General features: G+C 45.1%; 1 protein-coding gene across 3 annotated transcripts in view; it reads left to right on the top strand.

Moving 5' to 3' along the window:
* The window catches only part of PREPL (prolyl endopeptidase like), a 37,467-nt gene extending 23,035 nt beyond the window's left edge, over positions 1–14,432 (top strand). For 2 of the 3 annotated variants that reach the window (XM_083175718.1, XM_083175717.1), the window contains exons 9-15: positions 4,366–4,569; positions 5,394–5,566; positions 5,930–6,146; positions 7,140–7,289; positions 9,357–9,483; positions 10,613–10,698; positions 12,653–14,432. In XM_083175718.1, the coding sequence (XP_083031844.1) occupies positions 4,366–4,569; positions 5,394–5,566; positions 5,930–6,146; positions 7,140–7,289; positions 9,357–9,483; positions 10,613–10,698; positions 12,653–12,727 (1,032 nt within the window). In that variant the 3' untranslated portion in view covers positions 12,728–14,432. The remainder of the gene's footprint in view (positions 1–4,365; positions 4,570–5,393; positions 5,567–5,929; positions 6,147–7,139; positions 7,290–9,356; positions 9,484–10,612; positions 10,699–12,652) is intronic. The other variant, XM_083175719.1, reaches the window with a different exon arrangement.
* The last annotated feature ends 7,140 nt before the right edge of the window (positions 14,433–21,572 follow it).

Raw genomic sequence — 21,572 nt, 5'->3', positions numbered from 1 at the left:
CTGTTGCCAGGGGGGTTAGGTACTAGTTGCCAGGGGGGTTTAAGTGCTCTTTGCCAGGGGGTTAGGTGCTCATTGCCAAGGGGGTTGGGGTTACATGTAGGGTTGCCACCTCATCCCTTTAAAACTGGAGACATATTAATTACACAGGTTCTGTGGCTGGCTGACTTCAAGACTCAATTTCAACAGTTTTTTTTTTTTTAAACAGCCATCAGACTTCATTCCAACTGTGTTTTTTTAATCAGCCACAGAACCTGTGTAATTAATATGTCTCCAGTTTTAAAGGGATGAGGTGGCAACTCTAGTTACATGCTTGTTGCCTGGCGGGTTACATGCTTGTTGCTTGGCAGGTTATATGCTTGTTGCCATGGGGTTTACTTGCTTGTTGGCAGGGGGTTTCATGCTCGTTGCCGTCCGCAGGAATCCACAGAGTCCTGCTCTTCCCTGCTGCTGCCATAAGCCCTGTACACATGGGGCGATATGCTCACTAAGGGATTTTCGCTCAGCGATCATATTGCCAACGGTCGCTGATGAAAACGAGACACTGCTGGGGGAAGCCGCTGCTCCTGTGACAGGTGATCATTTCAGGGCTGGTCGCGGCACCGTACACACAGGATATGGTCACTCAGAGATATTGGCTAGAATCGCCGGTACTTGTGTAGTTTCACGGCGCCAGCATGGCGCCGTGCTACTTCCGGGTGTACGCTCGCCACGAAATATGTCCAAAAAAGTAACTTAACTCCATGCCAACATGGATAGTTCATACCTCCACTATCCATGTTGGCATGGAGTTGATTTTAAATAGCGTGGCGAGCGTAGCAAGCCACCGAGCCCGCAGCGTGGGCGAGCGAAGCGAGCCCCGCAAGGGGACTCAGACGCGCGGCGCCGTGAAACTACGCAAGTACCGAATGGCCCTGTGTGTATGGGGCTTTACATTAGTAGTCATTTGAGGGCACCTGCAGAAATGCGGGTTTCCTTGCTTTTGGGGGGGGGGGGGGCTGAAGTCTTAAATGAATTGATTAATACATGAACTAAAACTCCACTGTTTATTACTGTTAATATAGTATAGAAAATCTATTATCTGCACCATTTGTGAACGACCAGATGTGCCGGAATAGTAGCAATTGCATATGTATTTTTTTCCGGCTATAGTTACGAGGGTGATTATTGTCTGCTCATAAAAGAGCTTGTATTTAATTTGATAAAATGTAATTTTCTGGTCGGTTCGGCAGATTTGCTGTACGTTTCACCTCCCCGGGGGGATGTGGAGTGTAGCAGTCATTCACAATCTGTCTTCATCTCACGCGGCCACTTATTTGTGGGACTCACGTCTCCTCTTTTCTTCAACTCTCCCGGTTCTTTCCCCGATGCCTGAGCTGAAAGGAATAGAATGTAATCAAATGGTGAAAGTGTTTGCAGCGGTGCAGTCACTAATTTTTTGCTGTGTTCCGTTGAATTGTTATGTTTAGTAGAGGAGAATAGTAGTTCTGGCCTTTCAGCGGCTTGCAGAGAATGAATACTGATTTCTCTTTCTTTTCTTTTTTTTTTTTTCTCTTTCTTTCCTTCCTACATTGAGAATCCCACACATAATAGCTACAAACCACCAAGTGTACGTGTGCCAAGAAAGGGCTTATTGTATTGCTCAATGGTTTTTCTTTAGCTCTCCGATTCAAGGCACCAATTTCGAGTGACTAAATGCTAAAGAGCCAACCTGTAGCACAAGATCGCTCGCTGGAATCAAACTGGCTATATTACAGGAGCACGTTGGCCAAGGGAGTATAATCAGAGATAGAGAGGGGGAAATAACAGGACTGAATACAATTATTTGCTAAATATAACGTTACTTAACAAAAATGAAATATCTTCAGAAACCTCATTATACCCCCTAAAAGCATTTCTGTGCACCGAAATCATAGTTGTCAGTTCTAGATTAACTTTTCATGTACAGCGATCGTTTTAAAAGATTGTGACGGGAGGGTAAGCCGGGTCCCTGCGTGACCGATGTCATTTATTGTTCTCTTGTATTAGATATTGGAAATGAAAGAGGAGCTGAATGTGCATTTTGAAACCCTTTGAGTGCCAAGTGAATTTGTCAAAAATAGGTGTGAAAATTGCCAAGCAGACCTTTTTATTCATCATAATGTCCTGTTATTTTTACCTTATACAGGTTGAGTATCCCTTATCCGAAATGCTCGGGACCACGGGGCCTGCGTTGGTACTTGTTTCCTAGAACAGCGCCCACGATTTCGATCTTAGGCATCGCAAGGAAAAAATTGCGTCGGTCGCATTGCATGTGGCCAAAAAATCGCATGCGATGCGACCGACGCGATTACCGCAATTTTACATAGGGAACAATGTTAAATGGCCCAATTGACCCGATTTCACATAGGGAACAATGTTAAATGGCCCACAGACCCCAAATACCCACCCTGAAGTGTGAAATGGCCCCCCCAATTGTTAACGTCACTCCACGATCAACGTCAACCCGAAGCGTGGCGAGCGCAGCGGTACGCGTCCTCCGACCTTTTCATACCCCCACTATCCACGTCGGCGTGGAGTTAAGAATAGAAAGTGTGGCGAGCGCAGCGAGCCACCGAGCCCGTGGCGAGGGGACGCGGAACACGCTCCCGAAGAGTGGCGAGGGCAGCGAGCCCCACGAGGGGACACGGATTACTTAACATGTATTCCGCATCCCCTCGCCACGCTTCAGGCTCGTATTCTGTGTCCGCACGCTACGCTTCGGGCTCGCTGCGCTCGCCACACTTTCTATTCTCAACTTCACGCCGACGTGGATAGTGGGGGTATGAAAAGGTCGGAGGACGCGTAACGCCGCCCCTCGCGGGCTCGCAGCGCTCGCCACGCTTCGGGTTGATGTTGATCGTGGGGTGGCGTTAACAATTGGGGGGGCCATTTCACACTTCAGGGTGGCTATTTGGGGTCTGTGGGCCATTTAACATTGTTCCCTATGTAAAATGGGGTCAATTGGGCCATTTAACATTGTTCCCTATGTAAAATCGGCAATCGCGTCGGTCGCATCGCATGCGTTTTTTTGGCCGCATGCGATGCGACCAACGCGATTTACATTTTACCATGCATTTCTATGTAAAATCCGCGATGGGCGCTGTTCTAGGAAACAAGTACCTCTGCGTTCAGCGGAGCAGCAGTTACCTGCTTGTTAGGCAGCTAATAGGTCTGAATCAGGCCCTTGATGCATAACCTTCCTCTGTGTATAAGAAATGAAGAGTATAGTTTGTAAAACATGCTAATTTGGCCCTAAGGATCTCTGCCGTAGCCTGTAAACCAGTTGTACTGTGTATAGTGAGTCAGCGGGAGGTTTGTCAAAACTTGGAGAGCTATAACCAATCAGCTCCTAACTGTCATTTTTTTCAAATACTTCAAGCCTGTAACATAGCAGAAGATAATTGGTTGGTCTTTTGTATCTTGCCACTTTATCTTGTGCTAAAGTACAGGATGCACAAAGAGATGGAGCCTGTGTTGGTTGGAGCAGGGTGACGGAGGGAGGGCTGGTTGGTGCACCATGACACGGTGCTCTCTGATTGGTGCAATATGATAGAGGGAACTTGTTGGTGCAGTTATGGATTGCATGGATTTATGCATCAGGATAGGACACTGACTGAATTAACATGTGGCCATTTGGCCATTGCAATGAGACTGTGTAAAGGTACAGTATAACAAGTTCTGGTTCCTAACCTTTGTCTAATCCTGGTATAAATGTACCATGTATAAAGCAGGAAATCTCCATTTGTTTCCCACTAAACAGCAACCCCCGCCAACTAAGATTTATTTTATTAAAGGTAAAACAAAACCTGTTTATCCAGATGGCGTTTCCGCATGTTAACTTTGTTTCCGACAATCCTCTTGATCAGTGATCTCTGCAGAACTAGACAGCCTGACAATGAGTGAGTAGCGGGAGCTGCCCAACCTCGCCGTACAGTGGCAGCCTCTGCGCTCTCAATGGGTAGAAGAGTCAACCTTTTTCCTTTGTACGTGAAATTTGACTTTAAATATCACTTCACAGAGCAAATTTAATTTGACAAGAAAATCATGACTTGTTTCATAGTTTGCGTTTTAATTGAAATAGTGATTGAATTTCATTATAGTGTTTAAATGAAAAGGTTATTAACAAGTTGAGTGCAGCGAACCATTTAAGCGCTACCACTGTCAGCGAGGGTTTTGTTCTGCGCATGTAAGACTTCTTTTTTTTTTTTTTTTTGCTTTGCTATCTGTATATATAATTATCATATGAATTGAGGTGAAACCGCTTTCCAGATTAAATCTATCAGGAATATGCAGGGATTTTGTAAGGCTACAACAATGAACGGCCTCAATGTCTGTTTTGTGTTTCAGTTTCCTGAATGGGCCTGTGCACTGCAGCCCTCGCTGTGGCGAGAGGAAAGCAACAACAGCATCAGGTTTTACCTGGAGTCGCCCATACATCGCCCAGTTATGTTTTCTTATTTAGTACTGGAGAACAGGTTGATAGAAGAGGCTGATGACTCCAGCGAGGAGAATGAGACCTGCCATGTAGAACGAATGAAAGCCAAAAGCAAGGTTCGCTCCTCTCTATACACAGTGTAAAGCCCAAATAGTATGATACAAATGTGTTCACTGCCTTAGCTCTCTGAACTACAGCCCTCCCTATCAAATACTGTACAGCCGAGTTGTTATTATTATTATTAATAATAATAATAATAAATAATAATGATGACAATTTTATTTATATATTGTTCTTTCTCCAATGGGACTTTAGGTGCTTAACAGATAGAATGAATGTAATACAGTACAGGAACACTGAAGTACAGAAAAGTTTTTCATAAATAATGCTAGTTGTTAAGGAAATGCTTGAGTAAACAGGAAAGGCTTGAGTGATTTTGAAGGTTTCTAGAGTAAGGGCCTCTCGAACTATGCGGGGTAGAGAGTTCTATAAAGTCGGAGACGCATGGCTAAAAGCTAGACCCAGATGAATTCCAGGAGATTCTAGGTACTGCTAAAAGTCCTTCATCTACAGATCGCAGTAATCGGGTGGGACAGTATGGAATCAGAAGCTGCTTCAGGTACCTTGGGCCCTGGTCATGTAGGGGTTTAGTTCATCTTGAAGATGATTCGCACATCTTCAGAGGGAACTAACAGGGTGATTCTAATCAGCTCAGTAAGCTGTGACGCTCACAGGTTACCGAGCACCTTTGTCGACGCCCCGCCGTGGGGACAGCAACCAGGACTGCACTCCAAAACAGGGGCATGTCGCCCTGGTGTTGTAGGTGTGCCGAGCCCAAGTTCTGTCTTATGACACAGGATTCCTAGAGGGGGGTTCTGACAGCCAGTTCGAGTAATCTTAAATAATTATTTGAGTCCTATCCATTTCTTTCTGATAACAGGATGGCACTTTGGTGCCACTTACAGTTTTTTATAAAGTTGGTGCTGGGCTCAGACACAGGCCGCTCCTGGTGCATGTCTACGGAGCTTATGGAATGGATTTGAATATGAGTTTCAAAGCTGAGAAGAGAATGCTGGTTGATGATGGCTGGATATTAGCCTATTGCCATGTAAGGTAATGTTTGAATGCCAAAACTAACCGTATGTTAGAGGTACCGCAGGTCTTTTCTTCCTGCTGCGATCAGAATGTACAACTGTCATGGTCTGTAGAGACCTACATGTTCTTAGATCTTGTGATATGTTTTTATTATCTTATTATGCTATTTTCACCCTTATCTGTACTTGAACCTTGCTGTAACAATTGCAAATTTCTCCATTGTGAGACGAATAAAGGAATTCTATCTATCTATTCCCATATCCATATGAATGTACAGTGCTTACCGTACTTTATACACACACACACACATTTATATGTATGTGTGTGTGTGTGTGTGTGTGTGTGTGTGTGTGTTCTTTTCTTATTTCTTTGTCTTTGCAGAGGTGGTGGAGAACTTGGGTGTGACTGGCATAAACAGGGCATCCTAGATAAGAAGCAGAATGGCTTGGATGACCTACAGGCTTGTGTAACCTATATACATGACCGGGGATTTTCGCAGCCTTGTCGCACAGCATTGGAGGCAGCCAGCGCAGGAGGGGTACTGGCTGGCGCTCTGTACAATTCCAGTCCATGGCTCTTTCAAGCAATGATTTTAGAGGTACCATTCTACTGTATTTCTCCTATATACCCTCCTGTGAGGTTCTCAGCCTCCGGTATGTTCACCCCAAGGCGTGCCTAGAACAGATTGAAGGGGTGTTTCAGTCTGGTAATAGATCTCAATATAACATTATATCTATTACTGGAAGGTAAAACACATGCAAAGCTCATTATATGCTGTATTAAACAACTGTATAAGGATGCATAGTATAGATTTGGCCAGATTAAGGGGTACTTTGAATAGTTATACCCCTTTCACACAGAAAATGAAATACCCGGGTGAAGCAGTTCCACCCGGGAATTTCATTAAATACACGGGTCCTTTTTCTGTGTGAAAGGGCACACCCGTGTCGTAAATCCTGTGTCTCCGACCCGGGAATTGACCAGGGTCGAGGACACGGGATTTATGACCCGTGTTGACCCTTTCACACAGAAGAATTACCCGTGTTATTCAGCAAATTACCAGGTAGAAATTTTCAACCCGGTAATTTTGTTCTTCTGTGTGAAGGGGGGTCAGGCTGCTCCCGGCAAATTGACACGGCATTTGAAATGCCGTGTATTTGCCGGGATTTTCAGACTTTTCTGTCTGAAAGGGGTATTATATACCTATTATAGGGTTCTTATTATAAATTAACATACTTTAGAGCAGGGGTGGCCAAACCGGTCCTCGAGATCTACCAATGGTCCACGTTTTCCAGGTTACCTAGCTGGTGCACAGCTGTAGTCATTACTAACGGTCACATTTTAAAACCAGCTGCATTCATTCCTACTATAGATCCACAGGTTGCCTGGAAAACATGCACCGTTGGTAGATCTTGAGAACAGGTTTGGCCACCCCTGCTTTAGAGGATACACAAATGAGGGTAAATGCATTGCCTTGTTCGCTAGATGCTAACATTGGGCACCATTGCCTCTGTCAAGTATATTGGTGCAGTTCCGAGTGGATGTCTAGAATTACCGCATGTCGCTTTATTTTGGATCAACCCAAATTCAGGCACCTTTCGTGGATGTGTTGAATACAATGCTGGATACATCCTTACCGTTGACTGTTGAAGAGCAAGAAGAATGGGGAAATCCGTTGCTTAACATACAACACTACAGATCAATAGAAGCGTATTGCCCTTATGAGAATATCAAACCACAGGTAGGAACAATACAAGGACAGCTATTGTATAGAGAGACATAGTCTAACATTTCACTGGTTTTTACATTTGTAGGATAAACACTGAGCCCGTATTCGCAGTAACAGAAGTGTGTTGTACACATCTGTAAGTAACGGCCACACTTAAATTTTTTCAAAAACAAATAAATCTTTCTTCCCAAATAAATGAACTAGGGAGTGTTCAGTTGTTGAATAGTTTTTTTGGGATTGCAATGGTATTTACAGATCAATGATGATAGCTAAACAGCTGATAAAGTCCATTGGGTGCCATACCTGCCATCTCCTAACATCAGGTGGTGCTTCTGGCCACCAGGAATGGTGGTCAAGTCTCCCGAGCAAGCTGCCATCCCTTTGCAGCCACCCAATTACATGAAAAAAGCAGGAAGTTCGGTCAGCAGATGATGCAATTTGCGCTGAATCTGGGTCATCATGGCCCCGCCCCCTCTTCACAATGGTGTCAATGGCATACTTAAAGCGTGTTTCCCATCATAATCCCATACCCTGAAGCAAAATAATCACAGAGCAAGAGGAGAGAACCATGTTCTATAACAACAATAACAGTAACAAAAACCCTAAAACAGTGACCATTAAGAATGTAATAGGTTAAGTTTCCTAAATAGACTGTAAGAAATGGACGATAAGTAAGTATATACAGTAATTCTTGTTTTTCTCTTATCCGTGTGGGACACACTGTGACCATCGCAAATGGAGGACATGCTGTAAAGTTGTGGTGTACACCACCTTGCATTGAAAACGGGCATAAATACTGGTTCAAGTTTTGATGGTGCAACCGAAAGTGGCGTCTAAAGACGCACCAACCTGTAGCACAGACGCATTTCTGTGCATACGCAGTGTGCGTGCACCCACTGCAACTAGACGGATCGCTGGGTGCACGCGCCCAGGACAGTGGGTGAGGGGCGGCAGGCGGCTACATTAGCATATGTGAACGGCCAGCGTTTCATGGGCATTCCCATGACAACACTGGGCGTTCTCATACTAATGAGGCCGTGACATGGGCACCGGGGGCGGCCAGCTGACATCACCGGATGTTAGCTGCCCACCCACTTCCTTCTGAACATGCACGCATATGTAAGAGTGCCTTAGAGCACCCTTAGATATGCTAGCATGTTCCACATCATTCGATGCTTGCCGACCATCGAATGATGGTGTTCTCCTGCAGGCTGTGAATGATGTTTATGTAAAACAATCCATTCGCAGCCATTGCGAAGGAACGCGCCTTGCGAACGGTGGGCCGGCGTACCACCATTCGCAAGGCGTGGTTAGGTTGACTCGCAAGGATGCGAATTTGCATCCTAGCAAATCAACCAGTATAACCCCCATTGTGCCCACTGTTTGCATGCAGGCCCAGTAACTGCATGTTCTGAAGATGGCACAGGAAGCCCAGCTGATACTACTGCAAATGTGTCCTAGTTCCTAATGTAAGAAATAACCCACAGTGGCACCAGGCAACTGCGGAAGGATGTACGTTCTGTGGTTCCTCCTCTGCCCATTCCATGCAAACTCCAACTGTCACTGCTATGACTATTTCGCCAATTTTTATATTTAAATAATGTGTTTAAAAGGTACTGCCGAAGCATCAAGGAGAATAGCTAGACCACAGTGATAAATGTAAAATTATTAACATCTTACATGTGACTTTGTTTCTGTCTTTCGTTCTAGATATTTAGTTATTTTCCCTGTGGGACAGTCACTGCGTTAAAAAATAGAGAGTGATAAACAGCCGACCAATCAGCTCCTGCCTGACATCTTTCAAACACAGTCTGTGATATGGAAGCTAGGAGCTGATTGGTTGGTTGTTTATCACTCTCCATTTGATCACTTTTGAAGCATCATTTTTAGTGCATCTGACCCAGTGTTCGTGTTCAAATTGGAAAAGCTGATTCTCTAGTTAAGATCCCTGGGGTTCTACCCCATTTCAAAAAGACTAAAATCCTGAAGTATTCCATTATTGTAAACATGACATTTAATTTATTTGTTTCCCTTAATTTCATTATATTGTGATTGAATGTGACATTTTTATTCTCTAAGAAATATCCTTCAGTCCTAATCACGGCTTATGAAAAAGACCAACGCGTTCCACTGCATGGATTGCTACGATATGTAACCAAACTTAGGGCGGCAGTAGTACATCATTTCCAGAGTTCCAATCTAACAGGTAATTAAAAGGTTTGAAATGTGTTCAGGTTTGTTCAAATGAAGCAGGTACACAAGCATCCATACCAAAACATTAGAAAAGGCTGTGATGTGTTTTCACTAACAATTTAGTCTCTCCACATTGGGTGGCAGTGACGTGCGGGGAGGTCAGTCACTGGTGGGGCTCTGCATTTTTGAAATGGTAACGAGTCCTGCTTCCACTGCCACCCGCTATCGCCACCATGAGTGCCCGCTACAGCCAGTGCTGGGGGGGAGATGCATATCTGACGGTGTGTGATTGCGGGAGGCTGTGGGGCCGCTGGGTGGCATGGGGGAATGAGAGCTATTCGCTTAGAAAGTAAATGAAATATTTAATACTTCACAGATGGGTGGTGACCACTCCCTTGTACCCTTGTCAGTCATCAGCCAACCTTGTTTAATGTTGTGAGGTTATGGTAACAACTGTTTGACTGGCCAACTTGTTTGCAAACACCTAAATTGCCCACTAAATATTACATATGGGTGTCGCCTTCTTGTTTTTATTTTGTAACCTCAAATGGCCTGCAGAGTCCCACATCACAGGTAGGGTACAGCACAATGTGGCGGCCGTGAACGATCTTTGCTGCTGACCGTCTTGGCCAGGTTTGCTTTTTGTGTGGCCCAAGATCACTACTTCTGTGCCCTCCTTTCCAGCACTTTCAGCAATTGAGCTTCATTCCCGAAACTCCCATAGTGTTTCGTCAGTATAAAATAAATGGGAAGAACCCATAGTAGGTATACGGTATGGATAAAGCACAAGAGACAACCCCCTCCCCCCACCCCAGTGGACGTGCCGACACCAGCAATTGGGGCATTGCAAAAACATAACATTAGCATGTAGGATTTGCTTTAAAACAAAATGCTGCTTTACCTCTAGCGGTTACATTGCCAAAATCCCAACGTCGCCCGCTTCTGTGCCTCTGACACTGAATGCTGTAACAGCAGTGGACCGGCACTCATTAAGGTACTACTTTTTTTCAGCATAACTGTTACGTGATTAACACACAAATTAGGTAAAATTGCGTAATCTTTTATTTGTAAGCACTAAACTGCATTGTGTAGTACAAGTGTGTGTGTGTGTGTGTGTGTTAATCATTACAATATGCTTTCAGATCGTAAAATACCTAATATACTGCTGGATGTTCTACCTGGGGGCAGCCATTGTGATTCATTATCTTGGGAAGATTCCTTGCAGAAGGTAACTTACACAGTAATATCCCAGTTAGACATTCATTTATATCAGTTTGAGTATTACCAGACTGAAATACACAATGGAAATAATTGACTCAATTACCAGTCCAGAATGAACCTGTGATATTTTTTTGGATTATTAATACAAAATAGACAAAATTCAGGTCTCAAAAATGACCTGTGCTATAGTACAGTGCCTCACTGACACAGAGGGAAAACTGCCGTAACATTATATCTTCCTGCTGTTTGTTGGGGGGGGGGGGGGTATAAACTCTGGCTCCATCCTATATGGTGGCTTGCAAACCTCTAACGTGCTCACATGCGGTATGCCAAGCAGCGGAGCACTGGGCCGGAACTCTCTAGGTGCATGACATATTGTGGTTTTGACCAAGATTACAGCTGAATTAACTTTCATTGACCGCGCGGATGGGCAAGGCTCATTTTCAGTGCAGTGCTTAATGATCATTAAATATATGTATTTAAGTAGAGAGAAGAAACCAGGACATTTTAGCTTTTTTACATTCCCATCATGCTGCTTGGAGGGCTGATACCAGTGTGCAGACATCATACTAGAGGAGATGAAGACGGGCACTAAATTAGGTGTGTGTGTGTGTGTGTGGGGGGGGGGGGTTTATGGGGTCAAGGTGACTTTTCCCTGTAGCTCATTTTTCTTCTAGAGGTGAAGGTTCCACATCAAATAAATCTGTATGGGGCATAGCTATGCCCCATGGTAGATTATGTCCCTATGGTCCATGTGTGGGGTATGTAAGATACACATCCCCTCAATTCCTAGGCCCCTAGAAAGGTCCAGGTGCTTTTCATCATCCTGTACTGCCCTGAGTCTCAGCAGTGCTGTAACATCTGTACCAAGTCATTCACACTGCAGAGTCTGCTGTCTGTCCATTGCTACAAAACAGTGATACCTCCCATCGAGATAGGTGGCAGCATGACCCAGCACCAGTGTTAAATCCCGCTACTCATCCTTGTACTTACATACGCAACGGGCACCTCTCCCGATAAGAGCTGCTTTTGCAATCACCGCTGGTGCCTGAACTTCCAGGTCTGTGACCTTCTCTGCGCATGCACAGAGTGACACCTGTGGCTGCAGAACATGCTGAGATCCGTGTCGGATCCCTCTGTCAGTGCTGCAGAGGGAAGCCCATAAGCATCCATGACGGAGCCCTGCCAGAGGGGACATAAATGTATTGGAAAACGTAGTACCTTCCATCCAGGTTGTGGCACTTCAGCAGGATCCGGCGAACTACTTGCCTACAGTGTAATCCTGGCCGCTACTTACTTTTCGTCCTCCTCTAACACCATGGTATTTTCCTATTGGAACCATTGTCAATGGACCTGCCATAATTAGCATCCTGTGCTCATGCATTTTCATCATTTATGAAGTATCACTGCCTGGCCCATATGATTTTAATGTTCTGGCCTTCTGTCCAACTGGGAAAATGCTATGTAGGGAAGCAGAGTATTACACTGACCAATCTAAGGGAGAGATGTATCATGCCGTATAAAGAGCCGTCAAGTAGAGCAGTTGCCTATAACAACCAATAAGCATGGAGATCATTTACCAGGAACATTCCATGGAATGATAGTTGGAAGCTGCTTGGTTGCAATGGAAGCTTCCTCACTGGTCCACTCACCAGTCTTTCCTCTGCGTGATACATCTTCCCCTCAGTATATTGTAGGCTGCGGTTAGGGGTTATCTCTGGAGACTACCAGACTAGCTTTGACATTTATAACTAAAATATTGGATTTGAAAAGGGAACGGGATAAGAATCTATAGCCTCAGTGTTCCCACCTCTTTATGCCAATCACAGCAACAATTTCTTCTTCATTCCGCTGCCAGAGTAAAATAAAAGAACACAAATTGCTTTGTCTTTGTTACCAATTTAGACGGAGAACCAGCACTTTCTACAATTATGCTATTTTGTATTATTTTCTTGTTTCAGGTGGCAATGCATCTTTCTTTTCTGCACAAAGAGCTAAACCTCGGTGAAATTAAAGCAATCCAACATAAAAGATAAACCTTGTGTGAATAAAAATAGTGAAGAAAGAAATATGTTTCCTCCTTTTACAGTTCTGTATTGTTAAAATATTTTCCACTTAAAAATCAAAGTTTAAGATGAAACCGCAAGATGACAAAGAATGTAAGAGGGAACTAAGACATATTTAGAAACTTGGGAGCCTATTTACTAAGCCTTTGAGAGAGATAAAGGACGCAGGAATTAAAATGCTGCACCGTCTTTTGAGCCAATCAGAGCTTGCGTACCGGCAGCCAATCAGAGTGGATGCTGGTATGCAAGATCTGATTGGCTCACCAGACGGTGCTGCATTTTAATTGGCCACCGGCATCCTGAGTTGAGCAAGCCTGCACTCCAGGACCTCCAGGTTGCAGCTCAGCGGAAGAGGAGATGGAGGAGCAGGAGCCGGGTTACGGTAAATCAAGTAGGGAGGGGGGGGGGGGTGGAAATCAGTCTCGGGCCCCAAAATTCCTGATGGCAGCCCTGTTGGCACTTTATATCCACGTTATCTCTCTCCAACGCTTAGTAAATAGACCCCTAAATTGTCTGTAGATTGATTTTGTATTTTATTGTTGTCCGCTCCTGCTGTGAAGGTCAAACTCTCATATTGGACACGATGCACCAGGAGTCAAAAAGAGGTAAAGTAGAGAGTGATAACCGACCATCCCCTAACTGTCATTGTTTCAAATGAAACTATTAATAAAAGAAACATGTCAGTTAGGAGCGGATTGGTTTGTTGTTACTCTCTCTCTCGCCACGGAATAACTTTTTGAAGCTTGGTGCATAACTGGTCCATTGTCAGCAACCTTAAGTAATTGTAAAAGCTGCATAGAGCCGGATATCATGGACAAATAACATACAATAGGCAGTCACACACCAATGCATAAACACAGACACCACTAAGGAAATCATAGTTACAATAGTCACCCACCAATTTAATACTTCTAAACATAACTGAGAAAAGAGACGGTATGTGGTCCATACAGGATGAAGTTTAGGTTTCATACAACATTAATAATTGCACTGAAAAATGCCACACTTTAGATCACTTTTGATGGTGCAGCAAGAAATCCCCCTCCTTAGGGGGTATTCAGTGTTGGCCAATATTTCCGCCAGGTGGAAATTTCATGTCCGTATTCAATCCCGGACGAGATTCACCTATGTTGATTCGACTTTGTTAAAAGTCGAATCATTATTGTCGAAAATGGCCACTGGATTGTTGAATACGCAGCTGTTTTCAACTACCGGCCGCGGTTTTTACCGTTGCATGGACTTTCCCGATGTAGGAATCTGGTCCACTAGTGACTATAATAACTATAATCGCGATGTGCTGTTTAGGATTTGCTGCACAGTCGCCATGTTCCGGAGGGCTGGAGCCTTTGCTGCCAGCCCTCGCTGACTGTGGGGTGTATTCAGTGTTGGCCGTTAGGTCCATTCTGTCTAAAACAGCATATTTTACGCCTGAAAAAAAAGTCTAGATGAATTGTAGTATTCACTATCATTTTTTCTAGACAGTCTAAAGCATTTCACCTGTCAACTCTTTTCGTTTGCCTCGCCTGTCTAAATGAGTCATTTAGACTTTTTGTTTCACTTTGTCTAAACTCAGCCATGTTAATCTGATTTAGCCTATTCAGTGTCTGATTGTCTAAATTAATTCTACAGTTTTCAGGCAGGATTTAGACAAAGTGAACTAGACAATTTCTTCTGTCGGGACTGCTCTACAAAACATAAACTATTAGTTTATTTATGTAGTTTTTTAAATGAATCAATGTAATTTATTGTCATTTTGCTTATAAATAAATTGCGTATGTTTATTATTGCCTATATGAATATATTTAGATTTTTTTTTTTCATTTTTTTTTTGCTCTCTCCATGTAGCAGTGTTTAAGAACCAGCACCAGGCCCAACCAGCCAGCAGGGTAATGCCACAGCCGGGGGACACTTATTATATAAGGTCCCGCGGCCGAAGCATTAAACTACTGACCAGTCAGCCTGGTCAGGGGTCCTGGAGAAGTGGGGACCCCCCCCAATGAATGGGCCCCCCCTCCAGAACTTACTTGCCCAGGCTGAAGCCTGGGGCTGTCCCCGGTGCCCCTGGGCTTTGGGCACAGGGCTGATGAGGGTGTAAAAATAGAAAGAACCATTGGCTTCTGCTGTGGAACTATGAGTCCTAGCAAGCCTGGTCCGCATACTGGGACTTGGAGAACCACAAGTCCCAGTATGCGGCTTGCTGGGACTCTTAGTTCCACAGCAGAACCAGTAGTTAAATAAAAACACAAAGACATCTGAAAAATAAAACTTTAATGCACACAGAGCCCATTCATGTAAATACTTACCTATCTTGATAGTAGTTCGGTCCCCTCGTCCAGTAGAAATCCAGTATGGGTACCTGTGGAGGGAAACCATACTCACCCGGGTCCTCAAGTCCTCTTCATTCCAAAGTAGGCATCCACGGAACTTTGCAAAATAAAATAAAGCAGAATAAAATTTTAAAAAGCAGGAGGGTGAAGGTGGGAAGCAGCAGGGGGGTGAAGGTTGGCAACAGGGGGTGAAGGTTGGCAGTAGCAGGGGAGCGGAAGGTGGGTGCTGGTGGGCAGCAAGAGGGTGCAGGTGGGCAGCAGAAGGATGCAGGGGGGTGAAGGAGGGCAGCAGGGGGGTGAAGGAGGGCAGCAGGTGGGTGAAGGAGGGCAGCATGAAGGTTGAAGCAGGGGGGGGCAGAAGCTGGACGCGGGGGGGGCAGAAGGTGGACGCAGGGGGGTGGCAGGTGGGCAGAAGGGGGTGGCAGGTGGGCAGCAGGAGGGTGCTGGTGGTTGAAATCAGCAGGGGGGTGCAGGTGGGCAGTGGGGGATTGCAGGGGGGGTGGAGGGCAGCAGGAGCGTGCAGGGTGGCAGCAGGGGAATGTAGGAGGGCCAGGAGGAGATACACGGGGAGGGGGGCATCCATGTTGGCTGCACGTCAGGCGCGCTGGTGGCTATCAGTGGCAGCAGACCAAGGTGGGGTTCACCTTGCTGGGCCAGCTGCATCAGGCAGGAGGTTGGGTGCTGCGGCTATCAGCCAAGGGGGGGTGAAATTGCCAAGAGGGGGTGAAATTTCTTGTTGCCAGGAGGCAACACACACACACACTATATATATATATGCCCCCTCCTCCCCTCAGCAACTGCAGACACCCCCCTCCTCCCAGCACCCGGGGACAGCTCACCCCTCTACCCCCTCAAAATTTTTATTTAAGCAGCAGCAGTAGTAATATATATATATATATATATATATATATATTACTGCTGCTGCTGCTTAAATAAAAATTTTGAGGGGGTAGAGGGGTGAGCTGTCCCCGGGTGCTGGGAGGAAGGGGGTGTCTGCAGTTGCTGAGGGGATATATATATATTACTACTACTGCTGCTGCTTAAATAAAAAATTTGAGGGGGTAGAGGGGTGAGCTGTCCCCGGGTGCTGGGAGGAGGGGGGTGTCTGCAGTTGCTGAGGGGATATATATATATATATATATATATATATATATATTACTACTGCTGCTGCTTAAATAAAAAATTTGAGGGGGTAGAGGGGTGAGCTGTCCCCGGGTGCTGGGAGGAGGGGGGTGTCTGCAGTTGCTGAGGGGAGGAGGGGGTACCTGTCAGCCTAAGGTCGGAGCCAGTGGGGATGATGTGCGCCGCCGCTGTCCCCGGGTGCTGGGAGGAGGGGGGTGTCTGCAGCTGCTGAGGGGGTACCTGTCAACCTGAGGTCGGAGCCAGAGGGGATGATGTGCGCTGCCACGGCTGCTGTACCTCCCCCCGCAGCCGCGGCAAATAGACAGTCAGTGTTGGGGGTCCCTCCGGCGCATGGGAACTAGTACTAGTTCCCATGCGCCGGAGGGACCCCCGATGCTGACTGGAACTTCGCGGCTGCGGGGGAGGTACAGCAGCGGCGGCAGCGCACATCATCCCCTCTGGCTCCGACCTCAGGCTGACCGGTACCCCCTCCTCCCCTCAGCAGCTGCAGACACCCCCCTCCTCCCAGCACTCGGGGACAGCGGCGGCGGGGCGCACATCATCCCCTCCGGCTCCGACTTCAGGCTGACAGGTACCCCCACCTCCCCTCATAAGCTGCAGAGACCCCCCTCCTCCCAGCACCCAGGGACAGCGGCGGCGGGTCGCACATCATCCCCTCCGACTTCAGGCTGACAGGTACCCCCACCTCCCCTCATAAGCTGCAGAGACCCCCCTCCTCCCAGCACCCAGGGACAGCGGCGGCGGGGCGCACATCATCCCCTCCGACTTCAGGCTGACAGGTACCCCCACCTCCCCTCATAAGCTGCAGAGACCCCCCTCCTCCCAGCACCCAGGGACAGCGGCGGCGGGGCGCACATCATCCCCTCCGACTTCAGGATGACAGGTACCCCCACCTCCCCTCATAAGCTGCAGAGACCCCCCTCCTCCCAGCACCCAGGGACAGCGGCGGCGGGGCGCACATCATCCCCTCCGGCTCCGACCGGTACCCCCCCTCCTCCTGCAGCACCTGGGGACAGCTTCCCCAACGCTGCACGCTGTGGACCCGCTGCGGGTGCCTGGACCCGCAGCGGGACCATTTACACTGGAGTTAGTACAAAACAACAAAAGTTTGAACACCTCAACTAGAGCACTGCAGCACCTGACAGCGACTCCTGCAGGCGAATAGGACATGCCCCCTTTCGCCTCACTGGTGTTTTAACGCCAGGAGGTGTTTCACCCTCAATTCACCCTGAATACACTAAATGGTGAAAGGGTGAAACACAATCCGCCTGTCTAGCTGATGTAAAAGCTAGAACAGGCGGAATTGGATGTCATAACGACGGACCCTGAATATGCCCCACAGTATTCAACGCCGCTGGGGCTCGCTGCCCCTGACGGCGAATCGTAACTCCCGGGGGACGGTGGCATGCAGGGAGATGGAAGTCTCCCTGCCTGCCCCAGAATGTATGTGGGGGGTAGGAGGGCTCCCCGGGACCCAGGCAGCACAAGCTGCCCCCTGGGAGAGCTAGCAGGGGACCGGGTAGGAGCCGCTAGCACTGCTCCCGATCGTGCATATGTAATGTTCGGGAGCAGTGAATATATGAATATGTAATGAGCGGCCCCCTGCTGGCTGTTATGTGTAAAAAATATGTATATTTTTTTAATTAAATATATATTCATGTGCTGTAAGCACAAGAATAAAAATAGCATGCCCCTTCAGATAATAAAATTCCTGGTTTTTTTACACCAAATAAAAAAAAATAACTTTATGTAAAAAATTCACATTCTTCTTCACCTTGAAAAGATGGCGATTGCGACAAGGTGACACACGGCGAAAATCACTAAGAAAGCAATTCGCAATCTTCTCATTGAATACACTCACGGCCAAAAAAAACCACAGCGAATTGCAGAGATTATCAGACGGCGAATTGTCCATCATTCACTGTTCGCAGACGGCAAAAAGTGCACGTTGAATAGGGTGATTCACTTTCTGACACAAAAAAATCACCTTCCAAGGTGAAAAAAGCACAAATTCGCCGTGAAACATGGCGAATTGGCCTCATTGAATACTGCCCATTGACTGGGTTGAATGTCAATTCGACCTATTCTGGACAATATTTTCGCCCCCATAGTCCTGTAGCTGATTTTTTTATTTAAACGGATTTCATGAATTCTGCCAATATATGATTTTATGCGGTAAACTAAACAAATTTTACTGTATAAATTCATACGAGTAAGCATAATAAAATGACACTGTCCTTGGTAAACATTATCAAACCTTAGCAGAAATCTGATTTGGTAGACAACCGCCAGTTTTGTCTAGGTAGACAGTCAAAAGGTTGAAATTAATTTTTCAAATTTTTTTTACCTTCCACTTGAACTACAAATGGGAAAGGTAATGTGTGCTGCATGCAACATTGACACCACAAACACATGCAAAGCTCATGTTGACTGTTTCATGTGTCGATCTTTTGGAGTAACCTTTCGGCTGTTTACCTAGCCATTGTCTGTGAGCTATACCACACCTATTTTGCCAATAGCATCCCGCTTTTCCTTCAATACAGCATTGGTAAATTACAGAAATGTGTACTGTATGAATGGAGAACTAGGATAATGATGTCCACTGTTTTCTGTGGGGTATGCTTGGGGTAGGACTGGAGACCACCATGGCCAGCTGGCATGGATGAAATATATCCAATTTAATTGCCAAATTGGATGAAATGGCACAGTTTTGTAAATATCTAATCCGCAGTAAATTTTCACCATTTACGGAGAACTTTGTGTTCCTGGCACAGTTATGTTTCCCCTTATATACAAAATATTGTGCATCCCATTACTGCATGGCCCAGGGTTCGCTAAATTGTATATAGTCCCAGAAACACAAGTTATATTTTTGTCTACACATTTATAATAATGCCACAAGTGTGCACTACAGTAAACGTGTTGATGCTGGAGTTTGTTTCCTCGAATCTCGTTATCAGCAGTGAATCAGCCGCCTGTCATGCAGCTGCAAGCACTGAGCAGTAGCTGAATTCAATGCCAGGAAAAGGTTAATGAATTTATTGCCAAAATAGAATAATGACCTCAATAAATAAACAGCATTTAAGTTAAGGAATTATGTAATCCTTACACAACCGCAGCTAAGGGTGTATCCATAAGACAGACAGAGCAAGCAAGGTCACACACCTGTGCAAGCAATTACATGCTAGGATGTTCACAGTCAGTTATGTTCTTATCCTGGTGGAGGCCACACTAGAGTAGCCAAGTTCCTTTTCTTAGGGCTTGGAAATGCAAGGGAAGGCAATGAGATGATGGGGGGTGGACACAAACTAGAGTTACCATCCGTCCGGGATTACTCCAGAAAGTCCGGTATTTAAGACCGGCATCCGGATGGGGTGGTATTCCCGGACCAGGTGGTAACTCTAGCACAAACAGGCATCCGATTAGTGAAGAAGTAAAGAAGACATGTGAATATTATGTTTTAATGTTAGGTAGACAAGTGAAAATATGTGAACTTAACTGCAAATTCATTTCAGTTTAAAAGGAAAAAAGTTGATTTGACGAAGAATATATTTGTAATATACGACTTAGAAATTTCTTTTTAAATACCGAATAGTGATTATAGGGGAAATGTATCAAATCTTTGAATTAGATAAACTGGAGATTTATTAAACCCGGGGAAGTGATAAAGTGGCCAATAATAACGCAGCAGCCAATCAGCTCCTAAGTGTAATTTTTTTTCCCCCCTAAGTGTCATTTTTAAGACCCAGTCTGCAACTTAATAGTTTGGAAGTGATTGGCTGATGCGTTATCACCGGCCACTTTATCACTTCACCACTTCACCAAGCTTAATAAATCTACCTCAGTGTCTACTGTTTTAGGGCATACACATTGTTCAATTTGGTCATGTCTTCGATTTGCTTTTGCTACTAGAAGCAAAATCGAATCTAAATTTAATCTAAATCAAACCGTGTTTACTGCCTTCAATCCCAATGCATCGCAGGATCGAAAGCAGAAATAGACTTGGCAGGCAAGTCTATGTCTGCTTCGATCTGGAAGATCAAAGGCAATTCCATGCAGTTCATGCAGCACACACAACCCCCCCCCCCCCCTTCCCTCCACGTGCGCGCCGTCCTCACGCCATCCCTCCCTCCCTCCTTTTCGATACCAGCACCGTGTGTGCGCCCCATCAAATGATTGTATCCAATATCGGGCTAGTGTATGGGCACCATTAGTGTCAAGCTGTGGACACATTATTTATATATATATATATATATATATATATATATATATATGTACACACACATATATATATATAATCTCCACTATTTATTATCAGTTAATTTAGTGTGTACAGAGCCCCTACAATGTCTGTTTAAACAATGTGGTCACAAGCCATAGGGCACCCCAAAACTAGGAAAGGTGAGTGCCGATGTTAAGTGTATATATTGTTTTAGATTAATTTTTTAAATTAGTCTTATTGTGGTCACATTCTCTCATGCACCCTGTTTTAACCCATATTGCATAGCTTATGTTAACCAGTTCCCTAGATGATTAGTGACAGGTGTGTTGGTAACTGCTCACCTATAAAAGTACAGTCTGCTGTGAGCTTCAGACCAGATAGCATGCCTGGAATCAAACATTGATGTGATAGCTATGTGTATTGTAGCCAACTTGAGCAATAGTGTTATGACCTGCAGAAAAGTGGGGTCCCGTGAAGGGGGCTGCAGGCTTAAATGCATTGATCAATTCATGAACCAAATCTCCACTATTTATTATCAGTTAATTTAGTGTGTGCAGAGCCCCTACAATGTCTATATATATATATATATATATATATATATATATTTCGGCAGTAGACAAAGCAGAGGCACTCAGTGGTCTTAAAAAACAATCTTTAGTGTAGAACTGGTGTCCGACGTTTCGGGGTTCGCAGACCCCTTTTTGAAGGTGTACAAGTGATACAATGAACAAACATACCTTATATCCTGGTATATAAGGTATGTTTGTTCATTGTATCACTTGTACACCTTGAAAAAGGGGTCTGCGAACCCCCGAAACGTTGGACACCAGTTCTACACTTTTTTAAGACCACGAGTGCCTCTGCTTTGTCTGCAGCCGAAATCTATCTATTAGCCCCACAAGTAGGAGTGAGTGCTGGACTGACATATATATATATATATATATATATATATATATATATATATATATATATATATATATATATATGTGTGTATGTGTATATATATATATATATATATATATATATATATGTATATATGTATGTTACTATTTTGAAGAAGCAGTAATTTTGTTAATAAGGATATCAATTAAGACTGAAAATATATATATATATAATTCAGGTC

This window comes from Crinia signifera, chromosome 3 (assembly GCF_055691185.1).
Source record: "Crinia signifera chromosome 3, ASM5569118v1, whole genome shotgun sequence".
Lineage (NCBI taxonomy): Eukaryota > Metazoa > Chordata > Amphibia > Anura > Myobatrachidae > Crinia > Crinia signifera.
This window is presented reverse-complemented; position numbering and strand designations above follow the sequence as displayed.